The sequence below is a fragment of the Myxocyprinus asiaticus genome, chromosome 31 (assembly GCF_019703515.2).
Source record: "Myxocyprinus asiaticus isolate MX2 ecotype Aquarium Trade chromosome 31, UBuf_Myxa_2, whole genome shotgun sequence".
Classification (NCBI taxonomy): domain Eukaryota; kingdom Metazoa; phylum Chordata; class Actinopteri; order Cypriniformes; family Catostomidae; genus Myxocyprinus; species Myxocyprinus asiaticus.
The window spans coordinates 15,014,419-15,035,416 of NC_059374.1; the positions used below are offsets into that span (position 1 = coordinate 15,014,419).

General features: G+C 38.5%; 2 protein-coding genes across 2 annotated transcripts in view; one reads left to right on the plus strand and one right to left on the minus strand.

Moving 5' to 3' along the window:
- Positions 1-34: 34 nt before the first annotated feature.
- On the minus strand, positions 35-3,988 carry LOC127422115 (ribitol 5-phosphate transferase FKRP-like). Its single transcript, XM_051665475.1, has 2 exons — positions 3,957-3,988; positions 35-3,328 (listed from the first exon to the last, which is right to left on the minus strand). Exons 1-2 carry the CDS (start codon positions 3,986-3,988, stop codon positions 1,666-1,668), a joined length of 1,695 nt encoding a protein of 564 aa, XP_051521435.1. The 3' UTR covers positions 35-1,665.
- Positions 3,989-4,846: 858 nt separating this feature from the next.
- strn4 (striatin, calmodulin binding protein 4) overlaps positions 4,847-20,998 on the plus strand; it is a 41,766-nt gene continuing 25,614 nt past the window's right edge. Inside the window, exons 1-6 of the mRNA XM_051665086.1 lie at positions 4,847-5,270; positions 14,837-14,940; positions 17,270-17,346; positions 19,785-19,863; positions 19,959-20,147; positions 20,290-20,467. Of these exons, the coding sequence (XP_051521046.1) occupies positions 4,986-5,270; positions 14,837-14,940; positions 17,270-17,346; positions 19,785-19,863; positions 19,959-20,147; positions 20,290-20,467 (912 nt within the window). The 5' untranslated portion in view covers positions 4,847-4,985. The remainder of the gene's footprint in view (positions 5,271-14,836; positions 14,941-17,269; positions 17,347-19,784; positions 19,864-19,958; positions 20,148-20,289; positions 20,468-20,998) is intronic.

Sequence of the window (20,998 nt, forward strand, 5' to 3'; positions counted from 1 at the left end):
TGATACATTTCCCCCCCTCATTAGCTATCCAACAGGTGTTTATTAATGACTTTTTAGGTTTTATTCAGTCAGAATGATACTTGTGTATATACAATTCTTGAACGCATTCCTAATGCACTGAAAAAGCCGTTACGTATATTTGTAAATACAAACATCATTTTTAAGATGTTATGCATTTTAATGTAAGAGGCTTTTAAGATCTGATTAGTAACAATATTATATAAAACAAACTGGGTAACATTTCAGAAATCAGCATGTTTGAAGGGTCAGCACATCTGAGGGCTCCAAAGCTTATTGCACCACCTTGTGGTTTATGAAACATTTGGAAGTTACTATCAGTGCTTGCCTGCAACATATGCATTTTTCTAAAATGAACTATCAAAATACAACTCATTCTGTGTGGTTGTTTATTTGCAGACAATTGAGATAGACTGACACATGTTAAGAAACAAGATATTTGGTTTGTCACATGGTTAGTTTGATAGTTTTTTCAAAGTTTAAGTATTTCAAGAACCGAATCAGATTATTAATTTATAACGTATGAACTTGTATTACATTAAACACATGTAATAATATGTGTAACTTAACCAAACAATAAACAAAAAAACAGCTTTATCAACATTTCCATTGAAACAAAAGCCCTCAATGTAAACGAATACTCAATATGGGGACACTTAAAACATTAAACATATTGAATGTATGAGGTTATTATGGTGGAACATACTTTACATTTAAATAAAAATAAAACAGAAAAAGAACAGAGGGAAAGACCATTTACTAGACAATGTTTGGACAGTATTCAGTCAAAATAACTAACACAAAATTACTTGTGCACATATCAATCAGTAAAGTGAATGTGTGCCTAAACAGTAGCTTCTTTTCAATAGCATGTGTAACAGTTTCCTTCCAGTCAGAACCATAATACCATTTTATCTTAAAAACAAAACATGAAAGTCAGAGTGACCTTACTTGACATCAGAATCCACCAATGTCATGACACATGAAAAAAAAATCCAATATGGTGGTATAATAATGACCATTACGCCAGTGGAGTTGAAAAGCAGTTGAGTCCTTTTAAAGTTCATGTTTCAATGAGTTTGTCTGGGTTTGTTTATTAAATGAGTCACATGAGCACATATGATCATAAATCAACAACTTGTCCTCTGAATAAATGCACTTTGAGTTCTACCGTCAACTGCAGATTTCCAAACGCAAGCACTTAATTATTTTGAAGTGATGCAATGATGCAGGCTCTTTCAAATTGTGGCATTGATCACCATTCAATAAAAAAAAAAAATGCTAACTTTCTTTTCAATAAAACTGCTATAGAAAATGTGGATGTTAATACACAGTAGGTGTATTAATGCAAAAGCTTTGATCTTTCAAGTCATTGTGCCACTCCTCAGACGTTGCAGTGTCAAACATTACATGGACTTACTAAATAATCTTTGACTTTATCAGCCTGTTCACATGCTGTATATTTAGTCATGATTACCCAAACCAAACACACACAAATAAATACAATTGCCAAGAAATACTGACATTCGAGTGTTCAGATATGGTCTGAGACCTATCTTGTAGTGATTTTCTACAAAGTTTAAAAGAATTCAGAAGTCAGAAATTCAGTGAAGTGTGATTGTAGCACACCTTCAACATTACTGCTTGCTACGATCCTAACGTGCGACTTCTGTCCAGCCTTTTCTTGGCAGGGTTGGGATACTGAGGGTTTTTAATAACTCCTTCCCCAAACTTGAGTTCCAAGAAGTCACGGTAGTTGTTAGGACCATAAGCAGTGATGCCGGCGAATGGCACTGGCACCAGAGGTTGCAAGAAGTGCTCTGGGAACTCCACGTCTTGCTTGTGCTCAGTCCAAGTGTCCCTGGTCATGACACCATTTCGGGGATAGAAGGGCCACAAGTCCACATGCAGATGGTTAGCTTCACTGTACTGAATTCGGTAGAAATCGGCCTCTACCGCTCGCTCCCATAAGTAGCCGTTAGCATCGACCAGCGATCCAGAGTCCAGGTTTTTAAGGTAGTCGCAATTCGGAACATCTTCCAGGTAGATGCCCAAATCCACATCATAATCCCAGGGAATTATGACTTGATGTCGTGCGGCTCCCAGCAAAGAACCCCCTTCCAGCCAGTAACGCACACCTGAGCTCTCCAAGATGTTGATAACATATGTAGTGGTCTCTCCAAGGGCACGCAAGCAACAAGGTGGAGTCCAGCGCTCTAGATAAAGGTATTCAGGAGTGTCATCACGCACTGTTCCAAAGCATCGCGGCGTCTCCTTGCTGCAACCAAACCACTGATCTCGGCCATCAGGCAGCACAATGCGCTTTATGCCAAAACTGTGCATTAGGTGATTGGTGGCATCTTTTAAGCGACTGTCCGCCTTCCACTGGTTATGTGCCGAGCTAAACAGCGGGCGATGACTAGCCGAGAACGAAGGTCCTTCAAGAAGCTTGACCTTCCAGCCCCGCAGTGACGTCTGTACAAACAAGGAAGACATCACGGGGCGCCCTAATGGAACCGAGAGATTGAAGAGGTCCTCGGTACGGATAAGAACTACAGCGTCACCCTGCAGGGCTGTGCAGACCCTATCACTGCTCCCCGAGGCTGCAGGGGTGTATGTGGCCGTCCATTCCCGAAGATTAACTCGCAGTTGCAGGCACTGCACTGCCGAGCGGGCCAGCACAGGGGCAGCAACCAGCCGAACTGGCCCGCCACCCTCCCCTTCTAGCTCCAAGATAAGCCGCTCCACTTGTCGGCCATGGTCCAGCTCCAGACCATCTGGAACCAACAAAGCAAACTCTGTCTGCACATTGAACTCAGGCCGGTGAGTTTGTGGAGGCTGATCAGGGCTCGGGGACAACACCAGGAGACGAGCTCCCTCTGGAAGATCCAGAGGAGGGTACGGTGGAGTGACGGACACTGCAAGGAAGGGCACCTCTGGTCTCTGGCGCAAAAAGGAGCGTGCCACATCAACAACATAGTTCTCAAAGTCTTCAAACTCGCGAACAAGGATTGTCACCCGGGGTCCACGCAAGTTGACATCAAGGGCGCCAACTTTAATGCCGCCAACCATATTTCCACCTAACAGACTACCCATAGCTCCAAGTCCTGAAACAGGCAGAGAAGCTTTCTTTAAGCCCTTCCCTTGTTCTCGACTCTTCTCTATCATCTGCTGCTGGGCCCGTGACACATAATATAGGATGAGCAAGTTCAAAACGATTGCTCCAGATAACAGAGCCTGGCAAAAACTGATACGCCAGGAATAAATCAAGGTGGAAAGTGAATGGGAAGTGAATATTGTTATGTAGTGGCTTCATTTCAGATTAGCCACTGCTGTTATCCTCCTGTGTCAGTGGATTCCATCCAGGAAAAATCTTGACAGGCAGATTCAATTTTCGATCTGATTTCCTAGTCCAGTTCATTACAGTCCGTTAAATGCTGAAACATTAAGAAAAACAACAACAACAACAACAACAAAACATGTTAACAATCTTAACTGGAGGTCTTCAAAGTCCAAAAATTCAGAAAAGGATGTGTTTTGGGAGTTTGTGCTTCTAAAGGCCAATTACTCCAAGCAATCACTACCTCTTAAGTCTAGCCAACAAAGATGACCTAAAAAGGTATGGAAATGTTTAATACTTCTGTCCCAATTAGAGATGCGCTCTTGATAACCTACATTCATATATTTGAGCACGTCTAATTTGATCCGTCGTGTCAGTGCCTCCAAAAATAGAACAAGCATGCAAAGTTAAACCCCAAAAATGACAACAATGACTGCCGCAAATGTTAATAATAAGCCTTGCTTTGTATGAAAGTATTAATATTTACACTGAATCGCGATTTTACGCATCGTCATCATGCAAAACGGTATGATTCACTAATCTGAAAACTAACATTTTACGGTTGATTCTGTATGTCCCTCATCAGCAGATCGTTTACTGCTTGCACACTATTCTTGCCATTTCCCCCATGCTGCTTCGGAAATGAGCAAAGGAAACTGGAGAACAGAGCACAATGTAGCAGGAAGCTCGCGCTACTGGGTCACATCGTACAATCCCATAGTAATTGAGCAAGTGGTTTGAGTGGCAATGAGCGTGAATCAGGGTTAAAAAATAGGCGTGGTTTAGCGGCCAGTACGCTGTCTCTAATAATTGGTCAGACATAATAGGTCTACGTAATATTTTTCGGTTTTGTCATAATTTACCTCTAAGTGTCGTAATTTAGATTTATTTTTCCCCAGAGCGCTGCAGCAGGCGAATTTCCTAAACATAGTATGACGGTGGACGATTCATTAATATTCATGAAGAAAGCGCATTAATATGAGTCAGAAAAGCGCTACCTGGTTGGTCAGTAAAAGCCTAACACTACCTTTAAATCAACCTCTAAAATTTCACCGACCAATCAGGTCATGCGTTCGGAATGCTCACGTGAAATATGTAACATTTCTCACCGCTGGTCAGGATGGACCAATCACAGTCGGTTGTGATTATTAGATCCGTTTGTATGTATATATATATATATATATATATATATATATATATATATATATATATATATATATATATATATATATATGAGAAATTGCTGAAGCGAATTTCCAGCTTTACGACCGAAATAAAACTATGAAATGATTCGATTTTAAAGATTATACTTTTTGTGTACAAATATCTTCAGTAAGACAAAAACTTGCCCGAGATTTGAGTGTAGCGTAAGGGAGTATTCGGCTTTCTGAGCCGCGACGCGCCCCCTTCAGGAAGACAACTTTAAGTCCCATAGGGAACAGTTGTAAGCCAGTAGCATTTTCAGCGGATCACTATTTGGCACCCTTCTGTGTGAGTACTCGCCTATCTGTATAGAAGGAAAACGGGAGAGGGTTTCGGTGGAGACTGCAAGTAACGGGGTGGCTTATACTTGAAATTCTCGCTGTTTTTTCCACCTCCTGGCTCCGGCGACAGCTCGAACGCTCTGATGGAGGGGGAAAGATCCGGCGGGGTGGCGGGCGGAACGAATCAAAGCCCTGCAGGAAGCGGATCGGGGCGCAATCCGAACGGCCCGAAGGCTGTGATCGGTCCCGCTCCCACCGCAGCAGCCTCCGCAGCAGCCGGGGCGATGTCTGGATACTCCCAGCCACGGGATCCACAGGACGGGGAAGCGGGCCTCTCGCTGCCCGGGATCTTACACTTTATCCAGTATGAATGGAGTCGCTTCCATGCCGAGAAATACCGTTGGGAAGCCGAACGAGACGAGCTGAGGGTAAACAGGGTTTCCTTTAATCTCTCTTGTTTTGGTCTCTTTAAGACGAGTTCCTTAAAGAAGAGTGCACTATTGCCTGTTGTTATTATTAATATTCGGGATTAAATTGGGCTGCTGTATTAATCTGATGTGAAGTGAAATAGTAACAGTGTGAAATAGTGTCTTTTTGTTGGATGTCCATACTTACTACCTTAGTGATTTAAATGGGGGTCCAACTCTACTGGCTGTAGATTTATTGCACGGTCGAGTATAGGAATTTTTATCATTATACTCGACCCGATTCACTTCACTAGACTCCATTTTTTCTATTATTGTCTTTAAAATAGTGCATTATTGCATCGTTATCATCCCTAGCATTACATACAGGACAATAGAATCATAGTAACGTGATTCTAGAAGTCTGGACGACGTTTATTGGAAATTTGAATTTCAAATGAACGTTCTATTAATTGACTTTGGCGTCACGTGACCCGTTGACCACTACTGTAATTGAGTTCTGCTTGTAAATGGTAAGCGCTTCTGTCAAAAGACATGACGTAATGCAATGACGTCCCGATGGAGTAATAAAGCAAGTGCTTTTTTTCAATCCCTCAGGGAGCCAATCTGTGTTTATATCATATTTCGATCCCCAAGGCTCTCTTTAGTGCTATCACAATAGCGGATGTCATAGCAATTTCATCATTTAGCCTAGTGCTGGTGTTTTCACTAGCATCTATTGCATTGCAATGTACAGTGGCCCCAACATTTTGACACGTGAGGGACGATTAAGAATTCATTGTATTAGATACAAAATATCAAACTAAGTGGCATTTCTTAAAAAAAAAAAAAAAAAAAAAAAAAAAGGGTATCACAAGCACACCTTTTAAACAACATTTAATACAAATTTAAATTATAAATAATATATATATATATATAATGTTCAAAATTAAGATGAGTATTGGCACACTTTCTGGTAGTCAAACGTTAGTGGAACATGTACATACTAGTTAATGTGCTGAACTACACCTGTAGTGTCTGCACGGACACTAAAAATGACCTTATGACCAGTTGGTTAAATGTATCCGCAAAAATGGCTCAGAAAAAGTTAGTTCTGAGAAAAACATAATTTGCTTGCAGATGCCACTTGGTTTGATTATTTTGTTATCTAATGCAGTGAAATTCATACATTAAAGGGATAGTTCACTCAAAAATGAAAGTTCTCTAATCATTTAGTCACCTCATGACATCCCAGATGTGTATGACTTTCTTCTGCTGAACACAAAGAAGAATATATCAGCTCTGTAGGTCCATAAATGCAAGTGAACGGTGACCAAAACTTTGAAGCTCCAAAAAGTACATAAAGGCACCATGAAAGTAATCCATATGATTCCAGTGGTTTAATCAATGTATTCTGAAGCGATCCAGTCGATTTTGGGTGAGAAAATATCAAAATATATCTCCTTTTTCTTGACATCAGCAGTCTCCTTGGCAATAATTTTTTCAAGCTCGATTACACTTCCTATAGCACCATCTAGCTCTGCGCATGCGTCAGACGCTAGGAAGAGTAATCGAGCTTGAAATCATGATCGTTCCTAGAGACTGCAGTGTCAAGATGTATGGTGAAAAATGAGTTACATTTTGGTCTTATCTGTCCCAAAACCGTTTGGATTGCTTCTGAAGACATGGATCAAACCACTGGAGTTTTATGGATTACTTTTATGCTGACTTTGTGTGCTTTTTGGAGCTTCAAAGTTTTGGTCACCATTCACTTGCATCGTATGGACCTACAGAGGGATGGAATGAGGTGGTGAGTAAATGATGAGAGAATTTCATTTTTGGGTGAACTGTTCCTTTAAGGCTGGCTTAAATGTCCATGAGTAATGCATATATTTTCAAAAATATAAAACCTGGCACATTAAATCTATTTCAAGAACATATTGGAAAGGGGAGAAAAAAAATGTCTGACCTAGAATTGGAGATTAGCCCCCAAGAAATTTGCTTAGACCGTCTTTTTGAGTCTGGAGTCCACTTGCTCAGTTAGCAGCAGATCTTGGCCTAGGAAAAGCTTTGCAATTAAGTGACCCCATTCAAACAGCGCCTGTGAATTACATAAGGAGTTGCCTGCGGCTCTCATGAACGACTTGTGTCTGTTCTTATGCCAGGCCTCTTCTGGACATGCCTGTGGAAATGTGCTTCAAGGACCAACTGCTATGTTTTCCATGTGGCACACACACACACACATACACACATTTCTGACTTGGCCTATAAAAAGGATGGTAAGGGACAGTTGTAGTGACAGTAGCTCGCCTATTCCGTTTTTATGTGGAACACCTGTGCCATTGTGTTTCCCTTGTGACAGGCAGGACAGGATTACTCAGGTATGACATTCTCTGAAGTGCAGCTGGTTTACAGAGGAACATAGTTTGATAGGAGTGCCTGATCTTTATGTTGAGCTTCTATTGATGTTTAATGAGCTACACAAAATGTTATAATTAAGCAATAGTAAGGGATCGTGACTGTAGTCCTGACTAAAGGGTGTTGTAAGGCACAATGCACCGTGCACCGTATCTATAAATATTTATAATATAGCATGGCCTCGAGTTCCTTATTGCTTGGTTACTGCGTAATTAACATTTTAAGAACACATTAAAAAGTTATTTTATAAAGCGAATTCGTTAAATGGTTAATTCACCAAAAATGAAAATAGGAATTATTAATTCACCCTCATGTCGTTCCAGACCTGTATGAGTTTCTTGTGTGGAACACGAAATGAGATGTTAGGCAAAATATTAGGGGCTGACAGCCACTTAAAATAATTGTTTGTGTTCCTTGGAAGAAATAACTGTTAGAATGAGTAAAATAGGACACACTTTTTATTTTTGAATGGACTATTGCTTTTAACCTCCTGGGACCTGAGCGTGACTGCTGTGTGCATTTTCCATTCCCCTTTTTGATTTGTAACTAGAAACACCTAATAAACATGCAAAAAATTTAGAGCTATCAGAATTAACGCGTTAACGCGTTTACAATTTTAAAATCTTAACGCGTTAATTTTTCTTAATCGCGAATTAACGCATTTACCGTTAACACAGCATAAACAGTGGTGTGAAGGGCGGAACCTTTGTAATGTGTCCGCCCGGAGTCATTACACTGATGCACACACCACAAACACCCACATACCAGAGCCCTTCTACCAATGGAAGCCTACAAGCTTAGCATTAAATAGCGTAACGCGGCGGTCCCATAGACATTCCATGGGTGGTACCAACACGCTAGTTGACCGGAATAGAGCTGCGGAGGTTGTTATCTAAGTAAATAAAATAATCTTTACACACACACATCAGCACTTCCATGATAAAATGATGGAGAAAGGACCTCGTAATGCTATTTGCTGTACAAAACAAGCCCAGATGGGATAGAAATCAAGTATTTTTTCAGACTATGTAAGGTGCATTTTAATTACCACAGAAGCACGTCAAGTCTTAACTATCACCAAAACGCAGAATGCGATGTTTTTGTTTGCAAGCGCTCGTCATGTGGATTTCAAAGCAATGATTACGCCCTGATGTGAATCATGAACGCAGCTTCAAGATTGCTGTAGGAAAACGAATAGCCACAGTCTGCCGGCTGATTAATATTTTGGAGGATGAGAATTTAAGGGATTTAATGCGCATTGCAATAAATATGCAACCTATGTGGAGACTAGTTCTTTCAATTAGTCAAACTCCCTCTTAGACTTTGGGAAACGTTTAATGTTACTTGAATTGGGGATATTTTAATGCATTGTCTTTATATTGTGGGAGGTTTTGTTTGGAAAATGTTAATAAAGCATTATTTTACTACATATTGTTTTGTTTTCTTTCCTAAGATGGAAATAAATGCATTCTGACAAGAAGTAAATATAGTGTCAAATTTCAGCACTTTTAAAATCTGTGATTAATCGCGATTAACTACAGAGAATTATGTGATTAATCGCAATTTTAAAAAATAAATAAATCGACGGACGGCATGATTTTTTATTTTTTATTTAGACCAAATTGTTTTCCTAAAAATTTATGATCACATATGTGGACTGCGGGACTAAGTTCTGGAATTTTTAAAATAATGCCAAGCTATAGAAAGTCCGATTTGATTTATTTTGATCAAATTGTTTATTATGTTTCCAGGAGTGTTGGTTATTCATGTTTTTGAGACATTACATCCATTACATCAGAAATTAGCTTGAAAAAAATTCTAATTCAAAGTAATGGCCAGCATCATCCAATCACTGACAACCATGTTAAAATAATATTTTGAAAAATAAAAAAATTCTAATCTTTGTACTGATTACCATTGTCCCACGTCTGCCAAACATTTTGAGTGGTCCAAACATCATCTGCAGCCTGAAACTGAACTTTTGATAGGAGGTTTGGATTGAATGCACTTAGCTGCATAGAGAGCTATAGGATGTTCCCTTGCTCCCTATTTAGTGAATGACTTAACCTCCAGTGTAATGTCTGCATTGGTTTCAGGACAGTTTGAAATGCACCTTATTTTCACCTTATTAACTCCATATAAAGCAATATTGTCCAGCTTTTGAATGCATCCATTGATTCTCATTGTGATAATGCAGAGTAAATATAGGATATTTTAACAGAAACTGAGCATACAGTCCACGTATGTGGTCATTGTGTTTAACAGTGTGCATTCGCGATTAATTGCTATAATTTAAAAAATGGCATATTGGATGAAACTAGAGACTCTAATCTTTTGACTCAATCAGGTTTCAATGGAAAAACATAATTATGTTTCTTACTAGATGTAGTTTTGTCAGTGTTTCAACCAAAGACAAGCTCCGCTGTTATCGGCGCCATGTCGTTTGGTCACATGACTCTGTATGTGGAAAGTTTATCCCTTTACTGACAGCCCAGAGTCTCCTGAACTGAAATCAGGCAGTTTAAATGAAATTAAATTATGCGATGCGTGTAGCGAAACCAAAATGCAACGTCCCCGCATGTGGACGTGGGGTCACACAGGGTTAATGCCATGCCATCCCTCTGCTAGAAGCTCCCTGACATGTAAACAAAAGATAAAATTGGTGGTGCACAGTGATGTACACAGTAGCTAGGTGAACAGGTGTTTAGCTGTTACTATATTGTGTATTTTAGCAAACTGAATTGCTACATTGAACAATCAGCATTCAGGACTGGAACTTATCTGTTTTATAATTAGCCTTGTGTGGTCAATAAAGATTTATAAAGCAATATTTTGCCATAATTAGTTTGCCATAATTAAGGCTCTTGCATCATTTTATAGTCAGATTCTGCTCTGCCACATTAAGAAAAAGAAATAGAATTTATGTGTGTTGTTATTCTTCACATGAGAGAGACACATTATCAAACAACAGGTAACCTCACCATGTCAACTCCTTAAAAGTCAATATAGACATAGTCATCCTGTTCTGCTTTTAAAAGCATCTCACTAATAGATCTTAGAATTAAGAACGAAAACATACCAGTAACATTTAAAAATGGAAAAGTTCACAGAGTAAATACTCTTAAAAAGACTTGTCCCAGAAACAGTCTGCTGCTCTACTTGTTGGAGTGAGTCTCAAAGGAGAGTTTAAAGGAGAGAGAGAGAGAGAGAGAGTTTATATTTGCCCTTGACCTGTTCTCACCCATAGGAAGTCACGAGATGATAAATGTGTCAGTCCTATGTGTGTATTTGTGACAACCAGAATCACCATTTTTTTCAATTGAACTTCTTTTCATTTTCTTTTGATTTATACTCATTTTATCTGCATAGAGTAAGCAGTTGAAACAAAGAATCGGTTGAAGGATACAAATATTTGAATGTTAATTTTCACTAATTATGATTAAATATTGTCATTAGAATATTAAGCTCAGACATATTAAAGGTGCTGTAAGCGATTTCAGCTGTTTTACTTCCTTGAGACTGAGCTGTTGGATTAGCCACGCCTCCTCTTTCCAAAACCCTGAACTCCAAAGATACCAAAAATGAGCTTTACTGAGAGCCGAAACGGTTGTTTAAAACAACAGCAGCAAAATAGCACCCTCAACTGACAACTGTTATTAGCAACATGGCATAAAAGTGCATCATGCCTCAATAATTTGCTGCAACTACTATAATATGAAAATGCGCAAAACGATTGACAGGCAGAAAGCGTCATTGTCCGCGGAACACAGACACATTTTTGTTTGCTGTTTACAGAGTCTAGAGCTGTCACTGAGACTGATGAGATATCTCCGGTCATTTATTTCATTAATATCTTTCAGGGAGTAGAACATTTTTTTTGCATACATTTCCTTGAAAAAAATCGCTTACAGCACCTTTAAGGCTGTCAAATAAAAATGTGAATATTTGTAGAATTTCAGATAAAAATGCACATTCCAATGCTAAAATGCATTCGAATTTTGGATTCGTGCCAAGCGCTGACCATAACTTAATGGGCCATAATCGTTTCAGACTGATCGCATTCTTGGGCTAAAAAAAGATGCAGCGTAACAAATAAAACAGAACACGGGTGTCTTGAGATGTGTTTGAAAGGCTAATTTTCTTTTGAAATTAACATGCCGTCTAAAAACAAAACGCAGCACCCCTGTGCGAAACGCTGAAAAAAAAGGTGAGACAGCACAACAGTCAAAGACGTCCGTCTAGTGCGTGTGTTTGGAGTGAATGGCCCCTTGGTGTTGTGTGTTGCTCTCTTAGGTACATACAGCTGTGTTTAGTGAAAAACACTGTGTATTATGAAGCTTGAGTCTGTGGTACTCCAGTATAGGCTACTGTACACTAAGTTTACATAGAACCATCTATTTAAGCATTTCTTTTCTCGTTTTACTTTTTTACTTAAGATTTAAGAATATGTACTGGCTAAATCTTTTTACTTTATCATTTTATTTATTTTTGTAAACAGCAAATTATGTTCTTTGCAGTTTAGTTTAAATGAATACATTGCGTCCTCTTTAAAAATCAGATGTCTCACAGCTACATTTTCCCCTACCTGAAATAATGTCTTTAAAATTCTAATTTAATAAGAATTTTGTTAATATTTAAAGGGATAGTTCACCCTAAAATAAAAATCTTCTCATCAATTACTCACCCTCTTGCCATCCCAATATTGTATGACTTTCTTATGCTGAACACAAACAAAGATTTTTAGTAGAATATCTCAGCTCTGTAGGTCCTTTTAATGAACGTGAATGGTGGCCAGAGCTTTGAAGGTCCAAAAAGCACATAAAGGCAGCATAAAAGTAATCCATATGACTCCAGTGGTTAAATCCATGTCTTCAAAAAGAGATATGATTGGTGTGGTTGAGAAAAAGGTCAATATTTAAGTCCTTTTTTACTATAATTCTCCTCCCTGCCCAGTTGGTGGCGATATGCTCAATGAATGCGAATCACCAAAAACAAAAGAAGATTGTGAAAGTGAAAGTGGAGATTTATAGTAAAAAAGGACTTCAATATTGATCTGTTTCTCACACACACTTATCAAAATGCATCTGAATATATGGATTTATGCTGTGTTTATATGCTTTTTGGACCTTCAAAGTTGTGGCCACCTTTCACTTCCATTGTAAGCTGAGATATTTTTCTTAAAATCTGCATTTGTGTTCAGCAGAAGAAAGAAATACATACACATCTGGGATGGCATGAGGGTGAGAGAATTTTCATTTTTTGTGTGAACTATCACTTTAAGTGAAAAATTCTAATTGAGTTTTTCGGTCCTGTTGATTAGCCCTAAGGCGTGTTACTGTTTTTTAATAGGTGAATTGGAATAGTGTTTCTAAATGTTCCATTTGCTAAACAGTCTATTTCCTTGAAGGACGATGATGTCATATTCACAGCCTTTGTTTGACGAGCATCCCAGCATCAAAGGTTTAAAGCATAGGCAATTACTTTCTTTTGTGAAAATGCCATCAAAGTGCTCTAAAGACCTGCCATAACAGGTTTCCTGCCTACACCATGGCAACCACAGTGGAGCCGGTCTCCATGAAGACCTGTGCCAACTTGTCATGTTTTACTTTCTCTTGCAAGTCAGCCTTAGAGACAGGGAGTGATTTGGAAACAAATGTTATCTGTTGTTATCTGTTATCTGTCTCTTCTTGATTTTAGGAGGAAAGCATTCTGTACTTTAAGTTAACGACTTCCACTAAACATAAATACCTAATTTTTTAACAATGAAATCATGATAACAGGCTTGAGTTATATGACTCATTTTTAATATGTAGTATTACTAAAAACATTATAAAATTATATAACTATGTATATAATTTTGTAACTAATTTTGTAAATATTAATTTTTAATATATTAAATATTAAAAAGAATGATAGTTGTTCAGTATACACATTCAAAATATAAATAATGTTTGTAATTTTTTTTTTTTTTTTTTTTTTTTTTTTGTGGTACACTGTTTGTGTGTAGGTGTGTGCCATGGAGAAGTGAAAATGAGGATATGATTCTGCAAACCTGTGTGCTGGCAACACTTTTAGGTTGTAAAGTAGCACTTTTGTTTAGTAGATGACAAACTTGTTCACACACTCTGGCCACACAGCAGTACCATGGTACCATAGCCGCATGGACATGGTTGCATGGGAATAACATGTTTTTTGGACATGCACTGGAAAAGTCATGATCAATTATTGACTTTTTCTTTTTTTTATTTAGTAAAAACCAACCACCCTAAAAACAAGATAATTTTACTTTAAAGATATTTTGAATTTGTCCTCAAGAGAATATATCTTGGCAGAAAAGTGTATTTTGTCTTACTGCACTGGCATATTTTTTTTTTTTTACTTAAAATAAATGAAAAGATCTGTTAGTGCAGTAAGACAAAATACACTTATTTTCAAGATATATTCTCTGAAAATGTTCAAAATATCTTTCATGTAAAATGATCTTGTTTTAGGCATTTTAGATAATTTTCTGGAAAACAAGTAATAGACTAATTAAAAACTCATTAAGAACTCCTTTTTGCAGTGTGGACCATCTAAATACCATGGTATTCTTTTAAATGCCTTGGTGTGCCATGTTAATACCTTAGTAAATTAATATGGTAATCATTGGATACCATTATATACTGTATATTCAAATACTATGTTATTACCCTGATATCATCGATGTACTTTTCTTGTAAGGGTTGTAGGAAAAGAGAACAGAGATACTGAGTCAAAGCTAATGGAAAAAAAAAACTGTTTGTAATTTAGCACTTCTCATTGATGTGGGTTGTTCAGTGGCCTCAAGGAGGCGTTAGAGGCCCATTGTTATTTATTTATCTCCTTTTTCTCTCTCTCTTCACATCCACGACTGAGTGGGAAATGAGCGGTTTGTGGTTTGACCCTCTTTATAGTTTCTCTGCCGTCAACATATTTGATTTTCACGACTCTGGTCAGACATCGGTCAGCAGCAGTCTGAAATAAATACTGTGTAAGTGGAGGCCTGTAGTTAACTCTTGTCATCAGTGGTGGTACAGTCAGTGAGCTTCAGGATATAAAACCTTTTTAATTTGCTCTCAAATGTATTTTGTTTTAAATCTGTACCATATTTGATAAATCTCTCTTTCTCTGTCTTTTGTCTGTATGTGTCTCAGGCTCAGGTGGCATTTCTGCAGGGCGAGAGGAAAGGTCAGGAAAACATGAAGCAGGATCTGGTTCGACGAATCAAGATGCTGGAATACGCGCTGAAACAGGAGAGGTGAGCACGCACAAGCTTTTTACTTGAGGGAAGCACAAGATAATGTGAAAGATAATGCTACCCTGAAGCACTTTTTTAAGTAAGTGAACCCCTGGGCTAATGACGTCAACAAAAGCTAATTCGAGTCAGAAGTTGGCAAATCTGCCATCCAATTAATGAAATGAGATCGGAGGTGTGGGTTAGTGTTACTTTGAGTTATAAAAAGCACACAAACATTTCGAGTTTGCTATTCACAAGAAACATCTGCTGAAGTGGACCATGCCTCACCAATAAGAAATCTCAGATAACCTATGATCAAGAATGGTTGCTTTGCATAAAGCTGGAAAGGGTTACAATGTTAACTCAAAGAGCTTAGATATTCATCTGTCCACAGTTAGACAAATTGTCTATAAATGGAGACGATTTAGTACTGTGGTTACTCTCACTTTAAGTGGCTGTCCAGCCCAGATGACTTGAAGGGCACACCGCAGAATGCTCAATGAGGTAAAAAAGAACCCTTGAGTGACAGCTAAAGACTTGAAGGAATTATTGGAACTGTTAACATCTCTGTTCATGAGTCTACTATACGGAAAACATTAAACTGGCATGGTGTCCATGGCAAGACACCACGAAGGAAGCCGCTGCTTTCCAACAAAAACATTCACACCTGAGGTTTTCCAAAAGACCACCTTGACCCTCCACAACGCTACTGGGAAAATGTTTTGAGGACTGATGAAACTAAGGTTGAATTGTTTGGGAAGAACATGTGGTGTACAAAGGGCACCGCGTACTAACATGAAAACATCATCCCAGCTGTGAAGTACGGTGGAGGCAGTATCATGATTTGGGGCTGCTTCGGGGCCTGGACCGCTTGCCATTTTTGAGGCAAAAATGTATTCCCAAGTTTATCAAGGTATCCTACAGGATAATGTCAGGGTGGCTGTGTGCCAGCTGAAGCTCAATAGAACTTGGGTGATGTAGCAGGACAATGACCCTAAACATTGAAGTAAATCCACTACAGAAAGGATAGAAAAAAAAAAAGAAAATCCACCTTTTGGAGTGGCCCAGTCAGAGCCCAGACCTTAACCCAATAGAGATGCTGTGGAATGACCTCGAGAGATGTTTACACCAGACACCCTAAAAATATGGCTGAGCTGGAGCAGTTCTGGAAGAAAGAATGGTCCAAAATTCCTTCTACCGGAAATGCTTGGTTGAGGCTATTGCTGCCAAAGGAGGATCGACTAGTTATTAAATCCAAGGGTTCACTTACTTTTTCCACAGCACTGTGAATGTTTAATTGGATGTGTTCAATAATGAGATAAAATACTATAATTGTTTGTGTGTTGTTAGCTTAGACGCATTGTGTTTGTCTATACTTGTGACTTTGAAGATGAGATCACCTTTTATGACCAATTTATGCAGAAAACCAGCTAATTCCAAAGGGTTCACATAGTTTTTCTTGCCACTGTATGTGCAGTTATATTAAAATGTACTTTTGAAGTGATTACAGGTAAAATAGGCATTGATGTGTTGTTGTGGAGGCGGTCAGATGCAAATGTCTACCACAGTGTGACATCACAATGTAAAGAACAAGTCGGTTTCAACATATACTCTTTTTGCAGTAAGGAGGAAGTTTTGAGTTCTGAAACTTGCAGTATGATTTTATAGTACAATGACCTCTTATGTCAAAAGATCAAGGAAAATTTGATTCTTCATGTCATGACCCCTTTAATTAGTCCCATCCCCAAACCTCTTCTTTCAACAAGAAATGCATCAACTCTAGGGCTGAAACGATTAGTCGATGTTAAAAAAAAATTGTCATCAAAAATGTTCGTTGTCAAATAGTCGTTTGATCTCATTTAACGTAACATGAGATCACATTAAACTCTAATGATGACGCGCGAGAGCAGCACTGCAGCTCGCGCCTGACTGAGGAGAGGAAGAATTACACAGCTCACAGTTCAGATGCACTCTAAACTTTCCAAACAGCTTCAGGTGATGCTGCCGCTCCGCTGAAGCAAAACTTGAGTGTCGAGCGTCTTTAAAGGAAACACCCCGACGTTACATCTTTAATACAGTTATATTTATTGCGTTATAGCTTTATTAAAGTTCAAATAATAAGGAAGCAGGTTATGTAAATAAATACAAACTCTGAATCTGGCATTTCTCTGTGCGGTCATCGCCTCTTCTATGAGTTGCCCAGTGTTGCCCAGGCTGAAATCTGTATCTTGACTTATTTAAGTCTATGCTCCCAGTCTCTTCATTTTGAGATCTTAGGAAATTTGCAAGCAGTTGCTATCATTTATATTCTGGTGTTTCTTATTGTATTTTATTTTATTTTTTATCTCAGGGCCAAACATCAGAAGCTAAAAAGCGGCACTGACCAGAGTCTTGGAGAGAAGAAACCAGAGACAGAGGCTGAACCACGTAATAACCTACTAAAAAGCCATCATTCACACTGTATCAGATATATGAAATCTGATCCATATTAGTCATGTCTTGTTTTATGCAGGGTTTTAATGGAAAACCTGGACATATCAGGGAATTTTAAAACTGTGATTTCCAGGCCTAAAAAAGTCTGGAAATGAATACAAATATTTTAACGTCATCAAAAAGAGACTTCTGTAGTAAATCTAACATCTACTAGTTGTACTTCGATTTAAAATATTACATTGGCTAGAAATAGAGAGCCACAGTCTGGTTCTGAACTCACATAAATGTTTTAATAGGCAAATAGATTTTTAACAGTAACTTATAAACGTATAAAGACAGACCTACCATAAGCGCCAAGATTGTAAATTGATGGTAGATGCTTCGGCTGAATCCATCAGTCCTCGTTATTTCATCTTCTTTAAAAAAAACTCTGGATTTTACTAGGGGTTTTTATAATGGTAGTTTTGGATTTATGAGTAAAATAAGGTCTGTGGTAAACCCAAAAATGAAAATTCTCTCATCATTTACTCACTCTCATGCCATCCCAGATATGTATGACTTTCTTTCTTCTGCTGAACACAAACGAAGATTTTTAGAAGAATGGTGACCAGACCAAGCTCAAAAATCATATGATGGCAGCTAAAAGTAATCCAAATACAACAAAAGTTGCTAAATATGGACTACGATAGATTTCTTTTTCGTCAGGCACGCACATGATTGTTGTAGTTCTAGTCCTTATTAAGCAGCTTGTTAGATTGTTTAAAACACGGTATCTTCAAAATTCACATTTGAGGAATGACTGTGTACAATTTATGTTGTAGAACAAAACATTGAAGTATCTTTAAGTAATGTTTACCACAGACATTATTTTACTCATAAATTGAAGAAACCCATTCTAAAAACCAATAGAAAATTCCAGACGGAATCCATTAGCCTTTCGGGTGTGGCTACAAATTGATGTCATGGCTTAACAGCTCTAGAGGAATTACTGGTTAAGAACTACACTTCCCATGAATCCTGAAGAGGACCACAGTTGGAGAACTGAGGTCAACAAAGTGTACCAAAAGAGCTGTGTATCGACCACACATTTCCACGACACAAACGGTGTATATATTTTTATATTTCTGAATAAAATTAAAATATATTGTTATACACTTATAATCAGTAATGTTCATTGTTTTTAATTAAATTACATCATTCGCAATGCTTCAAAGGATATTAGTTCATGCCCTCATAAAAGACGTCAAAGGTGCACGCAGTAACTTTTTGGTTTGTGTCATCCTGGACTTACATTTCTTTTTCTCCCCAATTTGGAATGCCCAATTCCCAATGTGCTCTAGGTCCTCGTGGTGGCGTAGTGACTCGCCTCATTCCGGGTGGCGGAGGACGAATCTCAGTTGCCTCCGCGTCCGAGACCGTCAATCCGCGCATCTTATCACGTGGCTTGTTGAGCGCGTTACCGTGGAGACATAGTGAGAACCACATTATAGCTGCCACGAGGAGGTTACCCCATGTGACTCTATCCTCCCTAGCAACTAGGCCAATTTGGTTGCTTAGGAGACCTGGCTGGAGTCACTCAGCACGCCCTGGATTCGAACTCACGACTCCAAGGGTGGTAGTCAGCATCTTTACTCGCTGAGCTACCCAGGCCCCCATCTTGGACTTACATTGACACCTAGTGGATTGGATGCAGCATCATTCAAAATCAATAGCTTTTAGTTTCAGATGCCATTGTAAAAATGTACTATTCACAGTCAGTAAGGATTACTTTAATCAAGCAACAGGGTGTTTACTGCACACGAGTGTATTCGGCTGGCCATGTGATTCTAACATGGCAGCCCCCATGAGGGGACCCTCTCTATGTAGAATAAAACTGCTTTTATAATGTTAATGACTAGAATTTTCATCTCATGTGAGTGGTTATTATTTTATATATATATTATTTCAAAATTACACTTAATTTCTTTAGGAGTAAAACTTTGAGGAAAAAATTACCATGTGCACCTTTAAGTATTCAGTCTTGTACCTTTGTCTTTTTGTCAGATTTTCAAATACTTTTTTGCTTCAAATCAAAATTAGTAATGGTGAGCTTCACCTCGGAGCTGGTTGGTTTGGTTCATGGCTTACAACTTTTTTTTTTTTTTTAAAGGAATTTATGAAATCCCTATGATAAAAATGAATGGGAAAAGTATTTCCAGAACCAAGATGGCTGAAAAAGTAGCCACTGTTGCACTCTATTGCTCTTTTTGAGTGTAATCTTTATAAAAGAATTTTTTTAAATCCTTATCCATCAATCGTGAACGACTGGATAAGTCTTGGAAATTCATTAGTCAAAAGGTGTAGGAAACCTGTTTATAAGAACAAGTGTGTATCTTGTGTATTAGCTATATGTTTTCTTTGGGTTTAGTGACACCATTCTTTGCTTCTCACAGTACCCAATGGGCCTGCAGATTCAGACTCTGAGCCAACCAATCAGATGCCTTGGAAAGAAGGGCGTCAATTATTGCGCAAGTTAGCATGCTTTGTATTCTTTAATCCTACCTGCAAACTCAACTTTACATATTAAAATATGCTGACCCTGTGCATGTGTGTGTGTACATGAGCAGGTACCTGGAAGAGGTGGGTTACTCTGACACCATCCTGGACATGCGCTCCAAACGTGTTCGTTCCCTGCTGGGACGCAACAGCCCAGAGGCTAATGGACCTCCTCCCAGTGAACCGCCTGCAGAACCAGAACCACCCCACAGTGGAGGAGAATCACTACTAGTACGCCAGATAGAAGAACAGATCAAACGGTTAGAACAACACAGACAAGATATTTATGTCATCTAAATAAGGCCCAGTATAAAAATGCAGAATCTGTATTCAAAAGCCAGCTGAGTTTGTGTAATTTTGTTTAATGCATGTCTTATCCTCTGTTTTGAACATGTTTTTTAGGCGTGCTGGGAAAGAGAGTTCTAAAGAACGGATGGGTAGCTCTGTGCTAGATAAAATTCCCTTCCTCCGTGGCTGTGAGGACGATGATGAGGATGACAGTGATGAAGAGGAAGATTTCCAGGGCATGACTACAGATTGCATCGATGGACACCGCAAAAACAAGAAGTCCAGGGGCAAGGTCGGTTGTTTATTTACAGATAAGGCCCTCATGCACAGATCCTGTTTTGTTGCTTACAGAATGAATTCCTCCACATGATCATATGTTGTGTGTTGGGCAAGTTACTTTAAAACTGTAGCTTGCCAAGCTACAAGCTACACATAATTTAAAAGTAGTTCAGGTAGTTCAACTACAGTCAAGCTACCCTATTGAAAAGTAGTTAGCCTCACTAAAAGTTACTAACAAAAAACTAAATACATTCAAGCTATTTAAGTTAGAGGTCGACTTATAGTGGAGTTTGCCGATACGATAACTAAGGTGGTGAAAAAGGTAGATAACCGATTGTTTTTCAAATTGATTTATAGAATTATTTATAAAAAGTTTCTTAGTCTTTCCTTACTGTGACGGCCACAGACACAGAGGCTACAAGAGTCCAAAATAAATACATTACCAGATGTAGTTAATTGTTCAACAAAAACACACCGCTGACTCATATTTTGAAATGATGGAGACTTGGCTCCCTTACAATGTTGTGTTAAGTAATAACCAATT

Excerpts from the sequence above, each read along its gene's own strand:
- LOC127422115 (XM_051665475.1), bottom strand. The coding sequence starts at position 3,988 with ATGGGGGAAATGGCAAGAATAGTGTGCAAGCA. Across the intron at positions 3,329-3,956 it reads GCAAGAATAGTGTGCAAGCA|CCACTACATAACAATATTCA; the intron begins GTAAACGATCTG and ends TCTGAAATGAAG.